The sequence below is a fragment of the Lingula anatina genome, chromosome 1 (genome assembly GCF_051362555.1).
Source record: "Lingula anatina isolate TDL-2025a chromosome 1, LinAna3.0, whole genome shotgun sequence".
Lineage (NCBI taxonomy): Eukaryota > Metazoa > Brachiopoda > Lingulata > Lingulida > Lingulidae > Lingula > Lingula anatina.
Window position 1 is genome coordinate 5,931,690 of NC_141767.1, and position 22,506 is coordinate 5,954,195.

Genomic DNA, 22,506 nt, shown 5'->3' on the forward strand with positions numbered 1-22,506 from the left:
AGGAGGATCCATATAGAATAGGCTTGTCAAAAACTTTGTCAACCAAAAGAGTTGAACAAATTTCATATTTTGTTGGCTGCTGTTTGGACGACGTTGGGAAATTTTTAATTGGGTTGGACTAAAAGGACAATCAAACCCGTTTTATCAATCCTTACACTTTAATCTGTACCACATTTTTAATGACAGACTGTAACACATTTTAAATGACAGACACGATTACTTTGTTTTATCGGTGTCCAAGGAATGTCAATAATACACATCTCATTTTTACTTTGTTTGCAGTATTTGGTCGTGGAGACGTGTGTGAGAACGACAGGGATAATGACACTATCCCAGATGACGTTGACGCCTGCCCGGACAACAGTGAAATCCAGGCCACCGACTTCAGGGAATATTTCACAGTGGTACTGGATCCTTTCGGGGAATCCCAAATCGATCCACACTGGGTTATTCTGAACGAGGTAGGGCACCCGTTATCTCACAAAGAAGTATGGAATAAACAATGGATATATGTTGCTTAAAGGTTAAAGAATATTGGTTAAATCAGTGCCTTGTAAAACTTAAACTTTCTGAAATTTGAACTTTGGTTCTCTAAATCAAGGAGCGAGAAAGCTATTTTTACCATTAAGATCCACAAAGTTTTATGTCGTGTTGAAACACCCATATTTATTTACTAAATGCTGAAACCAAATAAGAGTATGATTAATCCACCCTTCATTTTAATGCATCTCATCGTACTTTAAGATATAAACAGAAATTCAGGACAATCCATAATGATCAATATCTCTCATGAAGACAAAGCATGAAATATAAACATAATTGAAATATGATATGTTTAAGGCAGGGCCTTTGTTGGAAGGGGCAAGGGCAATTTATGTTCTATAGTATTTTACTGTTTTTTATCATTATTTTTATTTAGGGTGCTGAAATATTGCAAAGTATGAACAGTGACCCTGGCCTGGCTGTCGGTACGTTATTTCTCACACCAGAGAGACAATATCTATTAAACTGGTTTATCAAAAAGTATGAGGTATTTTGTTTTCGTAGTTTAAATACCCAGTTTGTGTCAAAATAGCAAGGTAAACCGTGATAGCATTACAACGAAATCGTTCATAAATGAATTATTGTGACATAGTAATTTTTTCATCCCTAGGCTATACTGCATTCAGTGGTGTTGACTTCAGTGGTACTTTCTTCGTCAATACAGAGATTGATGATGATTATGCCGGGTTCGTGTTTAGTTACCAGGATAGCAGCAGCTTTTACGTTGTCATGTGGAAAAAACGAAGACAGGTGAGTTTACTTTGACACAAGCGAGTACAGACACATGCTTGTTAGGCTAAAAGAATAAATTAAAAAATAATAATAATAATTAGCTTGCAATTTGTCCTTCGATTGCAGTGCCTGTCTGATAATTTCGGCAAAGTCCCCTTTTTCTTTATTTTGTGTAATATCTATTCATTACACATACCCAAGGTATTTGCGTTTTGCACAAAGTGTGCTGAACTGAACGCCGAGAGATCTACTACTGACAGGCTGGTTCTATCTTTTTCCATGTTTCAGACCTACTGGAAGGCCACACCGTTCCGCGCAGTGGCGGATCCTGGAATACAGCTGAAGGTTGTTAAGTCTTCCACGGGGCCAGGTGAAATCATGAGGAACGCTATGTGGCACACTGGAAATACTACCAACGAGGTAACATAGCCCGTGCTCTACCTACCACATTTAGCATGCAGATTTTTTGACACAAAGCCAATTAAAAAAATGCATTCGTTGTGTCAACAGCAGTCTTTTCACTGGTGGAATATTTACTTGATACGATATTTTGTCCGGAGAAGGTTACTTGGCCTATTTGGTCACGGAAGTGACTGTGACCCCTGACCTACTATAGGACCCCAGATCCGGGGTCACGAAACTAAATATTTGATAACTTTGGTTAACATTAATTTTTCTTTCAACTGCCACTGATGCACACTTATTGGTGGCCATTATTTCTTCCTCCAGGTAAAACTTCTGTGGAAGGATCCACGTGATATTGGCTGGAAGGAGAAGGTGCCTTACAGGTGGGAGCTGCTCCACAGGCCGTCTGTTGGCTTGATCAGGTAGGCAGTTGACGGGTCTCATTCCTTACGCAGGCCTGTAGCCAGCAAGTCCATGGGTTTTTAAAATTGTGGACCTTTTAATCCCCTAAGCTGACGCATTTTCGGGTATGGCATAAAATCCAGATAAAATTTTGCCGCAGAACGTACCCTCCACCCCGCCTAATGTCTGTTAATGATTCAATTAACCGTGATGATTTGAATTGGAAGACGCGGCGAAGTTTCGTTACTTGTAACTGAGAAGAGGGTAACACTGAAATATTAGAAATTTCAGTTTAAAGAAAAGTAAAATTTTTAACAAACATTGAAAATCGTGCATCAGTGAGTGCACAGTCATGCAGATTGCACTACATGTACATATGATTTTACTATGCACCAACACCTTTCGTCAGAATTTAAAAAATAAAATAAAAGTGTTATTTAAATACAATTCCAGGGTCCTTTTGTACGAAGAGACAACGCTGGTGGCCGACTCCGGTTATATTATCGACACCACACTCCGCGGCGGACGTTTAGGAGTGTTCATATTTTCACAAGAAAATGTCATCTGGTCTGACTTGGTGTACAGATGTAACGGTAAGGAACATTGCTTTAGTGTTGGGACTAATTCCTTAACCCGCATATACAATATAGTAAAGGCATATTAAAGATCATAAAACTGACTTATTTTTTTGAAGATAGTCAAAATTTAAGTCCGTTCTGACACTCAGATACGTCGCAAGTCTACTTTGCCAGAAAATGTTGCCTGTACTACTAAGTCTGCGGCTGTTTGTTTTTTTTTCTCTCTGCAACTAAATGTGTTAGCAACGATTACTTTGTAACGCCAAATTATATCGCTATCAGCACTTTTCTTTTTTTTTTTTTTTATCTTTATATTATCATTCTGACCCATAGCAGAAATTGTAAGTTAAATCATTTTCTCTGTGGCGGAAATTTTGATAGCGTTTAACTAGATACTTTTGGTTTTTCGGTTACAGAAGCACTACCGCCAGGCTTCGATCCCAACTCCGGGAAAGTTCCTAAGTTCGAGCCAGGAACTTCAATTATCGGCGGTCAGAACTTCAGAGCCAGAATACCCGATGCCGCCATCAATCCTCCGTCTAACATCCCTCAGTCCAAACCACAGCCCGAGGGTGAGGAGGGAGCGTACGACTACGGTGACTATGGAGAAGGGGACGACAGTTCCTATGGTTATTATTATTGAAGACCATGAGTCATTTGTACAATGATGTAAATAGAAAAATATCCTACCACAATGCTTGATTTTGTTTGAAAATCAGTGTGAAATGTTAAGTTATACCTTGGTGACAGACTATGAAGATTACCATTATAGGCCATTGGAGGCGATCTATAAAATGTTTCTGTTTTTTCGAAGTATAATCGGAAACTTACTTGAAGTTTCAAATGGCTTTTTGAAAACGCTCCAAACCCGGATTGCGCAGGCCAGTTAAAGCATACGCGAAGAATTGCGCAACTTCTTGAATGGCAATCTAGGCACTTGAGCATGGATGGATGTCTTCCATTAATTCATTTTATTGTTATATGTTTATGAAGTACGTCAAAGACGATAAAGCACATTCTGCTTTTGTACATATTCAAGTATTAAATGACTCTCTTCGAACTAGAGATTCCATACACACTTTTAACAGTGGGGCCATCTATGCAAAACAATCGTTTTCGTTTGACGAAAACTTATTTTCAAGCGATGAGTTTAATTTGTATCCAAGTCGCTTAATAAACTTTTTACCGGATTGGCTGGGTAGTTTAGTTTGTTGTAAGAAAAGCAAATTTTTAGAATCGATCGATTTTGGCGCCAAATAAAAGGAAATTTCCCTGGCGTCACAAGCAATTTGTGATGAAAAACATCATTTGTGTGGGAAATTACTTGCAGGGATAATCTTTACACCAAGGCTGCAACAGGTCAGTATGACAAACATGCATTCTATGCTCAATGAAAATATTTGTAATGAAAATCTCAATGACGGTCTTTTCAATAGAGGCCAGGCGGTTTTATGCGCATGTTTTAAAAACCACTAAAAAAGTCTCAATGGCTTAACAATTTATTCAAGTACAATAATTAACCATGGCAGTCGCATTGCGACAACAATAACTTTAAATACTGCTTAGCAGTCCCTTTTATCTTAAATAATAATGTTCGACTGTATAACTAATAAAGACATCAGCATGCACGACTGCCAGTTCCCACATCCTTGTTCCATGGGAAAACACTAAGGTAAACCTGACAGAATAGTCCTGTGCTTTTCGAAATCATTTTCAAACCATTCTTTATCAATTTTTTTTCCAGTACAGTTAAATAATAAGGCTTCAGTTAACAGTTTGCCACTTGCCTTGGCGCTTGAACTGGTAAAAGAAACAAAAGATTGCACAAATAAATATATCCACACTTTTATGGACATCTTATCAACATGGAACACAAAATGCATCATGTCCATTTTGGCATTCATTTCTAGATATACCACCATCAAGTTTTCACACAACCCATACAACATAGTCCACAATGCACTCAGCATTAGATTCTCCTCACTAGGAGGAAAGTATCTTCAGACAGCAACTGATCAGATGACGGAGCCTCCACAAAACCCAGTTTGGCATAGAATTCCACCATCTGTCTGTCCCCCACGTTAACCTCGCAGTGCGCCCCAATGGAGCCATTCGCCTTCAGCGCAGACAGGACACAAGCCAGCATCCGCTTGGCCACACTGCTGTCATCTACACGGTCTGGGAGGATGTCCATCTTCAGGATGGTGGGGAAGTTTTCATACAGAGTATTTGGGAGATTGGTCTTGAAGTTGTGGAAACTTGAGATTATTTCCTGAAAGCATTTGTTGAGATCTTGTTAACAATTATCACTCTTAAACTTCTTGCTGAAAGGTATAGTAAATTTTCAACACCACCCATAGATTGGTCATTACTTCAAGGTAGCAATGAAAGGAACACATTTGCACAATGTCCTTGTGCCAGACAACTTTACTATTCACCACAGGCCATTTGAGTGATCAAATACCAAACTCGTCTCGATACAAGGTAGTTGTGATTTTCAAAAATTATTTCTTATTTATTCATTCCTTTCTTAATTATTATCACTTCTTAAAATTATTCGCATGTGCAGATCATTGTGTACAGTATGAACGTGCTAACACCACAGCTTACCTCAGCTGGAGTTAGATTGTCCACTTTGTCTGACAAGGGATACTTTGTACACAGCTCACTTATCCATGCAACTTCCAACTTCTTGTAGAAACTCTTGGCATCCAAGGCAGCTAACACGTAACCAAATACTCCCTGCTCATCTTCCACCACAAAACAGTACTCGGGGCTTAGGTTGATAAAACCTCCAACTAACCTGTGAGGAAAGTAAATCAGATTTTGTAAGAGGTAAATTATTAAGCTGAAAGTCTTCCATCAATATTTCAAATGCACACAATGTTGTTTTAAACCTGGTTAGTGAATATACATCCCCCCAGAGATAATGACAAACTTACTTATCCCCAATAAGATCAGGTTGTCCCGGGAAAACTTCCGTCCCATCTAGACCATCATCACAGGTTTTACGGCACACTTCATAGACTGCAGCCTCGTCAGACGGCAAGTACGGCCGGATTGTAAACATCTTTTGACTTGGCGGAACAGGGGCCACATGATGGAACAAATCGTGTGCACCATCTATTGGCAGCATACGCTATAGTAATAAGGAAAAGAAAGCATGCTAAAATATCAGTATATTCACAACATATAGTGGTATTAATTTGCAAGGCATGAATTAAAGCTACATTTGGAGAGGCATATAAGTTATTATATGTTTTCTTAACTTTTCTTTTGGTACTTACAGTTTCCAGCAACAGGTGAAAGGGTATGCACCTATTCCAAGTTGTCAAGAAAACGCAGCGCAACTATGGATCAGAAGCAGCCAGTTAACTTTACCTCATGTTATAAATTAACCCATGTTTTTTTTAATAGAGGCACAAACAGGAAATTTTCCATGTCATTATTCAGTGCATATCCAATGAACTGTTTCAACCTCTGTTTGAAACATTTCATCTCATTTGTATCCATAAAGGGCCGTTACTCACAAATAAAGGGTGATATATATCTCACACCTTTTATCATCTAAATACTGCACTTCTTTCATAAACAGAATAAAAGATGGCAATACGTAAAACAAGATGTCCCTTTTCTGTTGATATATTTAACCAACCATTGTGAGAAATGCACTCTTATGAATCTTAACTAAAGTACGTACAAGAATAGCATGAAATTAACACAGAGACAATGTTTCTTTGAGGTTACCGTTTACAGAGGAATGCACCAATTACTAAACTGGCTAGGTCTGACCACAGTTTTGAGGGGAAAAACATAAACAGCAACTGTCCAGTGCTGTGTTGCACAAGTGTGCAGTCTGTAAAATAAAATCATGTAAATATATAGTCTTGAGAAAAGAGGACTTGAAAGGTTCACATCCAAACAAATCATCTTGGCTCAATGACTAACAAATACTTTATCATGAGCTGCATCAAACTGCTATGGAAAGAATAACTTGTCCCACAGCATGTTTATTGCAACTCAGATCGCGCACGCATGCATTCAGCGGGGGCAGCGCAAAGACATCCTTGAGAAAAGGTGCAGGGACCCTATGGAGAAAAAACAATCATAGATCAACAGGGCATAAATAAGGGAGCAAACAAGCTGCCTCATCTGAAACATACTTGAAACTCCCCAGCAAGCCCACCGCGGAACATCCATGGTTCTTGGTCACCACACATAAAAGCATCTCGGTAGGCTTTATTGCACCCTGAAAAAACACAAATTTTTAGAGAACCATTAGACAGGAGGTAGTCACCAGCTTCAGAAATGTAGATAAATTTTTCAATGCGTGCATGGCAGAATCATAGGTTGTGGAGATTTGATTCTCTTTACCCGACCAAAGTAACATTACATGCTCATGATGATGATTTTTAAGTCATACAAAAACAAGATGTGAAATGATTTTATGATGGATAAATGATAATGACTCTGCCATTTTGCTTGTGAAAATATCGCCCTGCGCATAGTCACATGATCAAACTAGCAATGTGGGGAAGATGGCGCAAAGTGCAAATGACTGAAATAATTAGTCTTGGACCTGCAAAAAGCATCTCAAGTATCACCATATATGATCACTTTCAAATATGATTTATATCATCCAGTTTCTTTGCTCAACAATTCATAGATAGCTCTCATAATCTGACAACTTTCTGCTGTTTCAATAGCACTTCATTACTCTGCATATCATTCAACATCCCTTCAGAAAATCTTGCAGAAAAAAATATCAAATTTATATTTAGTAACCTTTAAGAGAACATCTTTGGAGTGTTGAGCTTTAGAACCTGGTGCTAGCAGAAAGAAATATCTGTCACTGTTCCTAGATGAGAGAAACTCGTATTAGTTTAGACTACACTGCAGCAACCTAACGTCTTGACTGCGCCTCAGCCGCAACAAATACGCGCAAGCGCCATGTGACTATATAGTCCATCTTACCTACCAATACCACTTCAGATGTCGAGTGGTACAATGTAAACCAAAAAAGAAAAGAAAAAAATTACTCCAGATGCGTACATGTAAAAATTCCAGTCTTCCCATAAATACCCATGTGCAGCAGACTGCCTGTCACTGAAAAGGGCAGGAAAAAAAGAGAATTAGTGGTGTGTCCTATACTTTCTTTACTCAGGTAAAACTTAATTGAAAAATATGAGTTACGCTGGAAGTAAAGTCAAAATGCGATGTTCTTACAAATCAATGCCTTTTACAGTTTAATCAATGCTCTTTTCCTCAGTAAAACACAACAGAGGACAGAAAAATTTATGGACAATTAATTGAAATGATTTATCAGTCATTTTGTTTTTATCAAGACCCCCAACTTCCAAACCACAACAGTGTATGCAGGTTTGAACTTCAGATATTGCCACATTCTAATCTGCCATACAATTATATTCATCTTTCAGAGAGAACCTTCACTAGTGACAGTATCAAGTTTCCTCTGCATGTAATCTTATCACAATGGTCAAGCCAAATGCAAAACAAAAATATATATCATATAACTCACTGACCTAAACAGTGTATTTTCCATTTATTTGCATTCCTTATAAGTTTATACAAGGTTATATTTCCCTTTAACAGTTGTTATACTTTTTCCGTTATAAATGCCAATTTTCTGTACCCGAGTTTGTAATTATAATTTTTTTTCAGTGCCACTTTGGAAGCCATTGAGGTCATGAAAATGCAGAGAAACCTTGCTCTGTCGTATGTGACACTGAACATTTCAAATATTCCCATTTATAGTCTTCAACTGGCTTGTTGGTCTGGAACCTGCAAATTACCCAGCATGTTTAGCACTACTTACTCTCAATCTTAGATGGCTAAAATAGTAACAAAACATTCTTTTTCACATGTGATAATTTTCGAACTGAAACACAGCCAAGAAATAAGATGGAAGCACAGTAGTGACATTAACATGTTGGATATATAAGACCTTCATAACTAACCAGCCTTGTTAGTGGCAAAATCTATCATAACATAATGAATCTGGCCATATCTGAAGCTAAAACCTTTTTCCAACAACACTCCTCCTCCTCAAACCCCCCCCCCCCCCCCTCCCCTTCCCATTTCACAGAACTGATGAGGTGTAAACTCCATCAGTTAACAGTCACAACTGACTGAATAACATGGAAACAGGACACAATCTCCTACCTAACCACTTGATAAAGGAGTTCAGCAGGCACAGGATGCCCCGCATGTCCCACATGTAGGGATACAGATCATATAGCAAGGAGCGGTTGGGGATTTTAAACAGCTTTTCAGCCAGCACCTTCACAGCTTCTACTGTCTCGTTGAACTTTTTGCTTCTGGTTTCCCATTCCTCCACCTAAAAAGAATAAATAAGAAAACATTACAGTATATTTGACATTTGCACAATATTACCTTGCTTAACAACAATCTTTCTTTTCAGGTAAAAACTGTTCTGTTTAAATGCATTCACAAAGAACATTATGTTATTCTATTAATATCTGAAAATGTGTCATATTACAAATATACAAGATTTTCATTTCATATTCGTCTACTTGTGAGGTGACTGTTCATACATACTAGAGGAGAGTGACCATTCTTTTTCTTGGATTCTGTCATACAACCAGAGTTGGCCTTTAACCAGTGGAATTCTGTGAGTAAATGAACTGCTTGTTGACCATGCTCAAAGGGCAGGTAGAATAAATCCACCAAGAGAGAAATATCTTCGTATGTGAGACGGTCCTTCTCAGGGACCTCCATATTGTCTGTATCACAGGTATCAACTTGCATCGTGTTGTCAGCACCTTCAAGAGTCCTTCCACTAGCCCCATCAAGGTTGGAGTCGGCATCACTTTTGGGTTCCATGTCACAGTCTGGGGCGATTCCCACAGTAGGGATGTAGTCCATGGGTTCGGAGTCACCTTTGTCGGAGGAATCCCCAGGCACTGCACTAGAGGGTTCCACAAGACTGTTCACTGGGAGCAAACTTGGTGCTGGCTGCATGTAAGATCCATCTATTTGCCCCAGCTGGTTCATATTTGTGATTGGTGGCAGGTCCTCGCCTGGGACTGGGGGGCAGGGATTGGCCAGAGGTGGAATGTTCAGACACTTTGCTGGCATGTTGCAGGGGGCCACATTACGCTTTGTGTAGAATTCTGGGAGCCAATCAATTATGGCTGCCTTCAGAGCAACTTTGGGTTGATAACGGTTATCATATTTAGGTGGAATGTCTTCTTCTGAACAAGGCTGGATATTTTCAGTTTCTAGTCTAATATCTGACACAGTTGGACTCTCACCTGGAAAAATATAGTTAAATATGAAGTCAGACAGCATCCCTATAACTTAGCAATTTCACATTATATGGGTATTTACTATTAACATATTCACTACACAACTAATTGTTCCAATGTAAGCCTACTTATCAGTTTCAGGAAGGTTCTTTACAAATACATTTTCTTGAGAAAAGATGCACAATTCCCTTCACTTAAATATCACTATATCAAATTCAAATATCACATAATATTGTAACCCAATCAAAACCTGCATACTTACTTAATACAACATCTTTCCTAACTCCATCCATATTGCTTTTACTCCACTGAGCTATGGTATGTAAAGGAATGAAATTGGCTTCAAACTCACAGTTGGGATTCGTCAGGACACCATGAAGATATGGCACAAGATCAGTGGACCTTCCATCATACGGGCCCAAGAACAGTCTTTTCTGGTCATAATCATTAGCATGATAATTGTCCCATATTACAGGTGGTCTTTGGAGCACCTTTGTGACTTCTTCAATAGACTGAATTGTAATGTGTTTGGAAACAACGCGGGGTCCTGTCCACATGATGTCTATACCAGGCAGAAGTTTGGAACCTACAGTGTTCAGATATTCTGAACTAGCCACAGTGGGCATTGCACGTGTACCACAGTATTCTGAAATTTTATAAGATTACCATGAAATATGTGGTTCTCATGAATTTTTGCTTAGTAAAACATCAAGAGCATCCAACTTGATAAGTCCTGGTTATTTTGAAGCAATGCAATAAACATTTAAATACTACTCATATACCTGAATAAAACTAACATAAAACAACAATTAGCAGTGTCTTTACATTGAAACACACTTAGTTGAATATCACAATACCCACCCGTTGGACAAAAGAGAAATCCTGGCTGATTGAGATGTTGATACACTTCATTAGTGACATGAACTTGTGCATGTGCAAAAGACTGGAATAATTCTTTGTCTGCTGGGCACATCTCCGTCTCGATGTCATCAAAAAGGATGGCAAAAGCTGTACAACCAAATGCAGCCACCTAAAAAAAATTATAACATATCCAAATACAACATTTACAGTACACAGTTGTTTTACTGAAAAGTACTTCCTCAAAAGAGTATAATCAGAAGAAACTATTGACACAGTATAAAACAAGACAACACATACCTGTTCTAGTTTTCTTTTGAGACATGCTGCTTCTTTGGTGTTTGAAAAAGTTATGTCCAATCCTGGAGATATGGCATAGTAAAAAGTGATGTTGTTTTCTTTGGCCGCTTCAATCAAGTTAGTCAGATGTTCTAAAAGAAATTGAAGAGAAACATGACTCCCAATAAAACATTTTTTCATTTCATTGACATTATTGTTAGATTGGAGGGCTAAAAAACCTGAAATAAGATGGTCATCTAATCATTAAAATCAAACCAAAGCAAGCAAAGAGAAATACTGTTCCTTCTGGATGTCTAACTGTGGACTTTTATCAGGATCATAAAATAGTTAAATACCCTAAAAACATAAGGGGGAAAACTGGTAACACAAATAAATTATATACAAGTGGATACAACTGAACTAGATTATTCCGAGTTTCTTACATGGCTGAAGAAAATGAAAATGTTTCACACGTTTATCTTTGATTACAAAGATTAACCTTTATCTGCAAAATTAATAAGCAGTTCCACTTAATAAAATTTATCTTGAAGTAAGCCCAGAATATTTTTACCCTACAACTAAGCAATATCAAGTCATCACACCTGCTTCTTCAACAGAATAGAGTTCCCTCCAGTATGCTCTGTGTTTATAGTCATCTTTTGGCGCATACATGTAGGTATTAAGTCCCATTCTGTCCATCTTTCTGAAAAGATCTCGTCGTTGGTCGATGGTCCATGGTCTTCCGTAGAAACCTATAACAACAAGAAATGCATTTGTGATGGCCTCAAGATACCAAATCTAATGCCACATTTTGTGACTAAAATTTGTCGTAATGTCTTTTGAAATACAATTTGATATCATATTAATTTTTGTTACCAGTGGTACTGAAGGACTCTGTCCAGACTGACGATTTCAGTGTTGACCTACTTCAGCATTGGAGAAAATGCCTGAGGAGAAACTAGACATTATAGAACAACATTGATTCACCTTATCTTAATCTGACTAAACTACATTGCATGGGTCATTTAGAAGTAATAAGCACCACCTTGGCTTCCATTTGGGAGTAGTCAAATGAGGTTAACAAATTGTCGAATTACGATAACACATCAGAGAAAATTAACACTAATTTCACGCAAATGAAAAAGGCCAACAGAACCGAATACGGGTGAAAACTAATTTGATACACATGGCACGAATAATTTTAATTAATTCGCCCAAAAGCACTGGTCTTTGCATATTTAACGAGCAGGCTGCGACCTCGGCGCACTGGTTGTGATGGCGAACGATATTTTTTATTTACCTTCAACGACACCACACAAGAAGTTCCCATTCAGTGAATTGATGTCCGAATCTAGATGATTCTTCACCTCCCGCATTGGTATACTGATTACTGAAAAACTATTCTCGACTTTAATTTAACTGGTGACTATTTGCCAACTATCTAAACCTTCTGTCGTCTTATTTTCCTCAAAACAAAATGTCGACACCCGTATTTTTCGCTAACATTCATATGTGTATGTAGTCATGATTGGATACTTAGCCTTGACGTCATGCAAATGTTCACATGAACCAATGATGTCGTAGAAAAGAATTAGGTCTCTTATTGGACAGTCGGACTAAACTGGTTTTAACTGGATTTACGACTGTCAGCAGTTATAGTTTTACTGTTTCAGCCGGTGCATACCATATATGGCAATGCTAAATCTCCGTATTTGATATTAGCAATAATTTTTGATTGTTTTCTTTTCACATATTTACACCTTAAATGATTGAAATGACAGTCAGAAAAATAATCCGAATTTATACTTTGCAAGCAGGTGCGCCTCACGGGCCCTATGCTGATGCGGCTACTAGGCTATTTATTTATTTATTTATTTATTTATTTATTTATTTATTTTGCGAGGCCCCAACCTGTTATGTGCATCAGCCGGCGCTTCACTTGTCTGTGATCAGAATTATTGCTCAGTGTTCAGTTTGAGGATGAAATTAATTTATAATGGAGCGACGTCAACGATAGAAAGTCATTGTAGGCCCTACATGTATAGGTACAGTAGGCCTATTGCAAATATGATATTCTGGTCTTCTGGAGTCTTCCACCTCTGCTTTTGAAACTGGACAAAACGGCTTTTACAAGAACCATGGGTATAACAGTAGCTTACCGTTTTTAAATAGCGACTTTAGTTGACTGCTGAGTTGTAAGGCACACCCACCGGCTGTCACCTTTACTGATCCTAAAAACCACATAAAACGTCTTAAAAATAGGCCTACCACACTATAGTCTTTTTTTATTCATATAAAATACTAAATCGATCTTTCCCTTTTATTATGGTACAATAGAGTGCGTGGCAGGGCTAAGGCCAATTTTAATTAGTTTTATGTGCTTTTTAGGTTCATTGAAAAATCAAGGTCGGCAGGTGAGTATGGGCACACCTCACATGAAACCTGTCGGGTTTAGCTGTCATATTTCTTAATGTCAAAATGCAATGAACTGAGTATGCGAACTTCATGTCTTTTTTCTTATATTTTCTTTTTTAGATCTTTCATTTCTTATTTAATTCATTTCTTTACAATGTAGGCCCTACATGTAGGCCTATATAAGCCTTTGTAAGTTTCCCTAGGGCTAACGACATGTTCTATGTGTTCAAGTTTTTTCTTTTACTCTTACGCTTTCAATCATCCGTTTACCACGTATGAAATTCGTGAAGCAAGAAAATAAAATGTATTTTATAAACATATTATAGGCTACTTAAAAGTTTTGAAACACCTTGCACTACATTGATGCTGATGAACTAGTTTGGAATGCGCATGCGCCTGTGATAGGCGGCTGCAAACCATCATCATGGCGACGAGCATCTTCGGTGAATTAGAGGTCCCCGCACCGATCGAAGTATTTGCACTTACAGCGGCATGTAATGAGGATACACACCCCCATAAAGTAAACCTTGGTGTGGGAGGTAAGTTATGTGTCTCAACGATTTATTAGTCGGTTCTTCTCTGTATTTTCTTTGATGCAGACGACCTTGTCGCTGCATGTGTACTTGGTACAGGTACCTGTACAATGTCCATACTTCATGTTCTAAAGCTTTTTGCTAGCCAATGTATCCTTGAAATATCAGAAGCTTTTTTTGTTTTCCGAGGCACCCATAAGGCATCAATGGGAGAATGTTGAGACAAATGTTCTGTTTTTCTTGCGCTATGAGGTACTTTGTATTTTATTGCTCAGCTGAGTCGCAGCGCCGCGTTTGTTTTGGCAACATTAAGTCACCCATTTAAGATATTTACCATTGTTGGATACACTATAACAAGAAAAATGAGCTTTTTTGCATATAATATCAGTTGTTCCAATCAGATATACCATGCATATAACATGCATTATTTATTTATTTATTTATTTTTACACATTCGTTTTTGTGTTTGAGACATCTAGAACAGAAAAGGTGCATCAAATTTCAAAACTGATAGTAATCAGCACAGGCATGTTGGGCACCTTCTACGGGTTTGCTGACCCGTGGTCTCTGCCTCTGAGGTGGGCCTGAGACAGTTGTTTAAATTAATGTGTAGATGTGAAATGTAAACATGAGAAATAAACATGATTTGAAAGTTAGGGAATTTCCAGCATTAATTTATTAGAGAAATAAGACTAAGGTAAAATGTTGCAAAGATTTGTAAGTAGAAAGCATCAAACTGTTTGTTCCATGGTGGGTAATAATGGCTAGATGCCTTGGCTGATTACCCTAGTAAGTTTCCCTGTCTTAGACCCCATTCCCAGAGATTAGATCGACCTAACTCCCTGCGGGTTCACACTAAATAGCTGTCAGTCGAGCGGGCACGAAAGTTAATTACCCCCTTACAGCAGATTATCTGACACTAATCTAGTGAGACTCCCTGCGGGGATAGATCGATCTAAAAGCTTTGGGAATACGCCCTTAATCACTGCTTAATCTTTCCCTGTATAAGTTTCAGGCTGCTTCCCTCCAGTGAACACAAGTTCAGTTCTCTCTTGTTCCTTTTATGCATATGGGTTTAAGCTCCTAGGGCATAGTATTCCATACTTTGCCTTTCAGTCATCTTCTTATATTAAGCCTTTTCATTGATAATGGTCAATTTTAACCCATAAAACACAGACACTCAGCTGATATAAAACATTTGGTCACAGTCCTGCCTTCTTGGCAGCATGTGGTACAAAAGTCTTTTGTCATGCTAATTTATCAGTTAAAACTGCCTGACTGTAGGAATATTAAACTTCTAATATTATATTTATCCCCTCTAATTATGTCCTTCTTTTTATCTCATTTTATAAAAGCTTATCGCACAGAAGAAGGCAAACCATGGGTTCTTCCAGTAGTTCACAGTGCAGAGAATGCAATGGCCAATGACCCAACCCTGAACCATGAATACCTGCCAGTGAAGGGGTCACCAGAGTACTGTAAGAGCGTGGTTCAGTTGCTCCTGGGATCAGATAGTAAAGCGATATCAGATGGCAGAGTAGGTTTTACAGTTTCATTTGATATATATATATATGGTATAATTTGAGTTAGTTGTAAACCAGTGTCAAAAACTGTCATTATCATCATTTAATTGAGTCATCTTTGACTTTGTAAGTTGACAAAAGTTGAACTCAGTTTGTGACTTCCTAGTTCTTATCAATGTGTTCATTACATAAGTGAAGGCCAAATGGTATCAGACACAGGAACATGTAGTATGACACGTTTGTTTCTCCCACCAGATTGTTCACATTGTCAGGTTTGCATGTGACACTTGGCAATGCATTCATACTGAATAGTTAAATAGATTTATCTTTGTGACAATACCGAATATATACAAATATAATACATACTACAATAATATGAATATATGTATTGGCCCAGCCTTATGGGCTTACCAAGTCACCAGTTTATCATTAATTATATAGCAACTTCTTTCTGACCTGAAAGCAGTTAAAGAGAAACCTCGCTGTGCTTCTATGAAAGTCTGTAAAAAGCACTTGAGGTCCCTCTTTAACCTCATCCAGGTCATGAAAGATACGATCGCCCATTCTTACTTTTGAATAATGAGGATAATGAAAATTTGTATCTGTGAGCAGTGGGATATGGATAATGAATGTAACCTTTGAAGTTACACCACAGTCAGTCTGCTACAGAGACGATATGTTACATATGCATTCCCTCTCACATTGTTGTAAGGGCATATTGATAACTAGTAAGTTTTGTACCACTATCTTGTTCCATGCAGGTATATGTACACGTGGCTTTGAATTGTAAATTTGATTTCTGTGTGAATGCCTTGTGACTACAAGGAATAATAAACTGCTGAAATGAATTTACTTTCAAAAGTCTAGCACCATCTGCACCATTTTGTTATTTGAAAGTAACAGGTTGGTGGGTTTCTCTGTTTCTTAATTTATGATAACTAATTTTATTGATGATCAAAATCTTCACCTTTTTTTTAACTTAAAAACTTATAAGTTTGACATGAGCAGTTTAATTTTTTTCTTAGAAAAATTTATTAATTTAAATTGCTTGATCATGTCATTATTTTTGGTTTTGGATTTTTTTTCTTCTTTTTAAAGGCTGGAGCTATCCAGGCTTTAGGAGGCACTGGGGCACTAAGGCTTGGGGCAGACTTTTTACACACTCTACTAAAATATAATGTCTTCTATACATCTAGTCCCACTTGGGGTAAGTAAATCTTGGTTAATTTTCATCAATTTTTTTTCTAATTTTAATATACATTTTAATGATGAAAATTGTAAGGATTTAATATACTTAGAATAGTTTAAGGACATAACTGAATAATTTTTTTAGAATTGATTTACTATATAGAGTCTATGTTTATTTGAGGAAAGAATTTTGATAATTTATTTTTGTATTTTTAGGGAATCACCTTGGAGTCTTCAAACATGCAGGGTTTACAGATTCCAGGCAGTACAAGTATTGGGATAATGAGAAGAGATGTTTAGACTTTGAAGGCCTCAAAGCAGACCTTATGGTGAGAGCTTTTCCCAGAATTGGGGGTATAGGCCGCGCAAAATTACCACCTGACGGCACTAGTAGTTGATTAATTAAGGCGGCACTGACAGAACAATTGTTTAAAGATCGACATCCTTGCCTGTGTTATCTTTATTTAGTTTATTTTCTGTCTTTTAAAATTATGTCATGAGAGTTATCACACTATGTTGCATTAGTTGTTCTGTGAGTCTGGTAATCCTGATTGCCTGTTGTGTGTGTGTGAAATAGAGAAAGAAGGAAGAGAGATCGAGCAAGAGATGATGATTCAACTGTTAATCTTTGCCCGGGACTATTTTACAGGCAGCGCCAGAGAATGCTGTTATTGTTCTCCACGGAGTTGCTCACAACCCCACAGGAATGGATCCCACACAGGACCAGTGGAAAGAAATAGCAGCCATTATAAAGGTATTTTTTATCACTCATAAGAATGAAGAGAAGACAGCTAATTAGAAAAACTGTGTACAGTACGATTTTGTATCAGATATGAACACAGCAATAGGCAGTTGTCTTATGACCATGTTTGTGAGACATAAGTGCAAGTTATTTAAAAGAAATATAATATTAAAACCCAAAACAAAGCATCATCAACTTTATTTCAGGAATTACTTTATTTCATATTAAATGTTCATTAGACATATGGTAAAATTATATAAAGACAAATTTAGTATAATGACATTGAAAATTTCATTGTAGGAGCGCAAACTCTTTCCCTTCATAGATCTTGCCTATCAGGGGTTTGCCACGGGATCATTAGAAGCTGATTCATGGGTGCCACGTTACTTTGAAAAAGAGGGCTTTGAGTTCTTCTGTGCTCAGTCTTTCTCCAAAAACTTTGGATTGTACAGTAAGTCTATGAATCAAATAACTGTTTAACGTCAACTTATTATTTTTATTATGTTGCTGGTTAAATTAAAAGCAAAGACTCAATTAGGTGAGGTGAGGGGTCCTTTTTCAGCATTATTGTTATGAAAAACGGTTAAATATTTGCCATCAGTTGTAGATTGGGAACCATTGCAGATTTGTCCAAGTTATGCTGGAAAGCACATAATTGACTTAGTTCTGTTGGGTTAATTAATGGAGGGCTCCCATAAGCTTTTTGATATGACTAAGATATTTGATTGGAGGGTTTGTTATAAGAGTGACCACTTCTAGAAGTAAAAATAAAACACTTTCCATTAGTACTTTACATGGTGCAGGTATAGTTCACAAAATTTTAAGAACAGTCACATTTTATGTTCCTACATGTAAAATGTGACTAGTTTTAATATAAGTGTTGTCCTTTTTCAGTATCCTACATGTAAATCAGGTTACAGACTGGTATAAAACAAAGATATCAAACAATTTGAGATCACCAAGTGGATTTTTCTCCCATATCAATCTGCAATACAGCATAATGTGTTTTTTCTTTTACTTAATTTTTTAGATTTGATTCAGAACCATTTCTTAGTAGATACAAATGGAAACTTTGCTGTTTTTTTATTTCTAGATGAACGTGTGGGTGCCCTGACAATTGTATCTGCTAATGCTGCTGCTCTACAAAAGATTTTAGCCAACCTGGAGATTTTGGTGAGACGGACCTGGTCCAACCCTCCCAGTCATGGGGCACGAGTGGTAGCTACCATCTTGAACAACCCAAGTCTTTTTAATGAATGGTATGATAAATATATTCTGGGTTGAGGCCAAACATGTATTGGAATAGAAAATGAAGCTGATAGTAGAATGTTATTTTGCTGAAAAAGACTTATTTATCTACTAGAAGTTTCAAAACCCCTCATTCTGATATTGTGTTTTGGGGCTTGTTATTTGTGTGCCAAAGGGTTGTTGCAAGAACTGCTGTGTTACGGCATTTACTGTTATCTTCCCTTTATATTTGCATGCATAAATACATCATACATGCTAAAACTGCGGTCCGATTGGTCATGACTGGCAAAATTTGTCTGGACCGGTAGAAATTGGACTTGGTCGGTCCGACAAGAGTTTTAAGAACCACAATTTTGAATTTACAGTCATCATTCAACATACTTCACTAATAAAATTATATAAAACCCAAAGCGTTTTTCCCTTCCATTCCAAACCTATCACATTCACAAACAAAGTAAGCTACCTAAGCTACCTAATTGTAGTATCTGTCTCAAACGAAAAGGGTGAATTTTGGTCCGACAAAAATCTATTCAGTCCGGCAAATTTTTCATTACTGCTGGTCCAAATGTCTGGCCATTCTGAAAAGTTTTCAGCATGTCTGAATACATAAGCATACGCATGCACACACGCACACACTAGTGGTTTGATTGGATCAGCAAATGTTGATATATATATATGTTATAGAAAACCCCATAATCACATTATACACAAAATCAAATTAATATAAGGAACAAATTAATTTTCTTTAATAGGAACCAGCACATTCAGACAATGGCTAATCGGGTTCTACTGATGAGAGATCTATTGTTCAAGAAGCTGAAAGCTCTTGGCACCCCAGGGAAATGGGATCATATCACCAAGCAAACTGGAATGTTCAGTTATACAGGGCTGTCTCGTAAGTACTTGTTATGTTTGTTCTTTGAATGAAGTCCAATTTCTTGCATCAAGATTGTTTTATCGTATTTTCATGGTTGCAAATTTATAATTATCGTATTTCTTTATTTTGCAAACTTCCTCTTCATTCAGACAGAGATGTGCATTCATTTAAACAAAATAAATAACATTAGGTTTAGTATACAGGAGATGTAAAAACATAGAAAACAGGCTGTATATGCATAATGTTTTATTTCAGCTAACCAGGTAAATTACCTCGTCAAGGAGTACCACATTTATCTGCTGAAGTCTGGGCGTATCAACATGTGTGGGATTACCACAAAGAATGTGGACTATGTTGCCACAGCCATCCATGAGGCAGTCACCAAGATTGGAGATGATCCAAAATTGTGATTTTTATTTCACAGTGCCTTGAGTAAATAACTTAGCATCAAGTTAATATTGGATAAAAATCTAACTGGACTGTTAAAGTTACTCAATGTATTTAAAGACAGATATAAAAATCACTGAGTGGGGTCATTTGATTGAAATGTTAAATATATTCTACGTTTTAGTCATTTGATCATTTGAGGGTTTTTTTTTTTTTTTTTAGGAAATTATTTCACCAAATGTAAAGGTAACATAGATATACATTTAAAAGAAACTGGTCAATCATGAAGTAAATATAGTGAATGAACAATGGGTTGTGGTGGTCCTTAACTTTGAACTTTTTCATTGCAAATATTTAGCAATTGTTATTTAACCTCATTCTATGCAGAACTTGCTTTATGCCACTCACCTCAGGCAAGATGATTTAAGTCTGATAAATGTCAACGTTTATTTCATGTTGTTTTCTTAAATGCACCTATTTTCTTTTGAGATTGTCTACATAAGTGTCCAAAAGAACATTGACCCTTTTAAGTAATGTAATTACAATGTCTGCTCAAAAATTGCTTTTTTATGGGAAGTGAGAATGCAAGGAATGTATTTAATCATTCAGATAGCTGAGCACAAGCTAAGGAAAAAGTGGCTCTCAAAAATGTAGACTAATTATAAGAGATGATTGGGTTCAGTACCCACAAGAATAAAGAAGATAAGCACTAAGAAATAATTGAGCAAATCCGAATAATTTATTAGAAAATATGTGCCAAAACCCTTTGTAGTTTTAATTTGGCCTCACAGTGGTGTCTAAGTCTTCTGTACAACAGAATGAAATTTAAAATTCACAGATCAACTTGTCCATTACCCCAATTTACAGCTTATTGATTGACAATTCAATAAATGTATGGCTGGAACAATTATTTGTAAAACGTTTTAATGTTTAAGCAACATCTTTATTTTTAAAGGAGACAGTGGGGCCAGTATTGTTAGAACAAGGCTGAAGTTAACTATTCAAAACTTTCACTATAATTTGTAGATTGGATCTGTAATGTCAGCTGAATGTCACAAATAATATTGACAAAAAAGTAACTGTGAAGAAATAGTGTCCATCTCTGGTTTGCCATTATTAAATTGTTACAACTGTCCAAGTTGTTTTAAATTTTATTTCTTAACATTTATTTCAGTGGTCTATGTGACCAGTGTGAGATCCTGTATGAATTGTTTTCCATATTCAGTATATTTGCACTTTATGAAATGCCAAGAAGCACAAATGAAAACTATTGCAACCAATTTAAATTATTTATTTACAATTTATTCATTAAAGAGTTGTTATGGCCAATCCGATTGATGTTACAATGAATTGTTCCTTAAACTAGATGGCGACATTAATATGCTGATTTATCAAATTTGACCTTTTACGGGTCACATGGTTATGCAGATATTCTGTAGTAGTATTTGTATTGTGCTGGTAAACGTTGGAATTAATACGTGTATAAATAGTAGAATCTGTGATATTGTTGATTTTAACACAATTTGATCAGATAGTATTTGGTTTCCTTTTACTCCCAAACTAAGCCCTGGTAAGACAGGTGTAGCCAGTTATTTCTAGCGGTCTCACTGTTCTTGTATTACTGCTAACACTTTCTGCGTATTTGTTTCTTGCACTGGTTGTTATTAAACGTGGACCATCAAGGATTGTTTCCGTTGCATGTACTTTTAAACTTTCGGTACTTATCATTGTTTGTGTTTTCATTGTATGTGATTGTTTGATTTACAGGAATGAAACTTGTTTGGGTCTTTATGTTTTTGACTTTTTTTCTATCTTCAACGTTCAGTGCTTGTGTCCAAGTTGTATATTATAATAATGGTCTATTCGGTAGATTTAATTAAATTAGGTAAGAGGTTTATTATTAAAACTAAATTGTTTCTAATACACTCAACGAGTGACTTAGAAATTAAAAAGACTAATTTATAAAAGAGTTCTTACACGTACAGTTTGACTATATCTTCTCATAAGCAAAAAAAATTCTGTATGCAAAATAGTAATGATGTTGAAAATTTGTGCCGTTCATTTTGAAAATCGTTCCAGCTAATAATTTCATCTCATTACGCAAGATTGAAACTCAAAAGGGGTGGAATATAGACTCACTGGCGGCAAGATATGTGCTTAAACTGGGAATATCTTTATTCGATGTCTTCGCATGGAGGGACGAGTTTCTTTTTCTCTGCTTTTAATGTATACGAGTAGATATACATATTCTTATAATTGACGTTAGCTGTTTTACGTGGTTTCTATTATTTCAGCAACAATGACATCATGTTCATGGAAGGTACTGTGGCCGAGTATTACTGATTTCATTGATTTTCACGTCCTTTTAAAATGTGCAAATTTAATCAAGCGCTACCGAACAAAACTCGTACAGGTAGCAGAAAATCTCTGTAAAGTTTTCAAATCTTACGCCCATTTTAAATATAACCTTATTCTGAGTAGCAATGAACTTGCTCATGATTTAGTTG

At 36.8% G+C, this 22,506-nt stretch overlaps 3 protein-coding genes across 8 annotated transcripts in view; 2 read left to right on the top strand and 1 right to left on the bottom strand.

Annotated features, from left to right (window-relative positions):
* Window positions 1-3,850, top strand: part of LOC106176557 (uncharacterized) — a 36,356-nt gene extending 32,506 nt beyond the window's left edge. For all 5 annotated transcript variants that reach the window (XM_013558991.2, XM_087005549.1, XM_087005547.1 and 2 more), the window contains 7 exons: window positions 283-461; window positions 920-968; window positions 1,154-1,293; window positions 1,564-1,695; window positions 2,005-2,102; window positions 2,536-2,675; window positions 3,077-3,850. In XM_013558991.2, the coding sequence (XP_013414445.2) occupies window positions 283-461; window positions 920-968; window positions 1,154-1,293; window positions 1,564-1,695; window positions 2,005-2,102; window positions 2,536-2,675; window positions 3,077-3,303 (965 nt within the window). In that variant the 3' untranslated portion in view covers window positions 3,304-3,850. The remainder of the gene's footprint in view (window positions 1-282; window positions 462-919; window positions 969-1,153; window positions 1,294-1,563; window positions 1,696-2,004; window positions 2,103-2,535; window positions 2,676-3,076) is intronic.
* A 293-nt stretch (window positions 3,851-4,143) lies between these two features.
* Window positions 4,144-12,604, bottom strand: LOC106176558 (protein O-GlcNAcase). Of its 2 annotated transcripts, XM_013558996.2 has the most exons (12): window positions 12,387-12,604; window positions 11,689-11,838; window positions 11,108-11,238; window positions 10,811-10,979; window positions 10,212-10,595; window positions 9,240-9,955; window positions 8,844-9,018; window positions 7,713-7,766; window positions 6,824-6,909; window positions 5,603-5,799; window positions 5,271-5,463; window positions 4,144-4,932 (listed from the first exon to the last, which is right to left on the bottom strand). In XM_013558996.2, exons 1-12 carry the CDS (start codon window positions 12,460-12,462, stop codon window positions 4,630-4,632), a joined length of 2,634 nt encoding a protein of 877 aa, XP_013414450.1. In that variant the 5' UTR covers window positions 12,463-12,604; the 3' UTR covers window positions 4,144-4,629. The 2 variants fall into 2 exon arrangements, with proteins under 2 accessions (XP_013414450.1, XP_013414451.1); XM_013558997.2 differs by lacking the exon at window positions 7,713-7,766.
* Window positions 12,605-13,880: 1,276 nt separating this feature from the next.
* Window positions 13,881-21,790, top strand: LOC106176584 (aspartate aminotransferase, cytoplasmic). The gene is made up of 9 exons (XM_013559055.2): window positions 13,881-14,040; window positions 15,390-15,571; window positions 16,656-16,764; window positions 16,962-17,074; window positions 17,395-17,499; window positions 17,788-17,938; window positions 18,581-18,746; window positions 19,488-19,630; window positions 19,868-21,790. The coding sequence occupies exons 1-9, from the start codon at window positions 13,926-13,928 to the stop codon at window positions 20,020-20,022; spliced, it is 1,239 nt and encodes a 412-aa protein (XP_013414509.1). The 5' UTR covers window positions 13,881-13,925; the 3' UTR covers window positions 20,023-21,790.
* The last annotated feature ends 716 nt before the right edge of the window (window positions 21,791-22,506 follow it).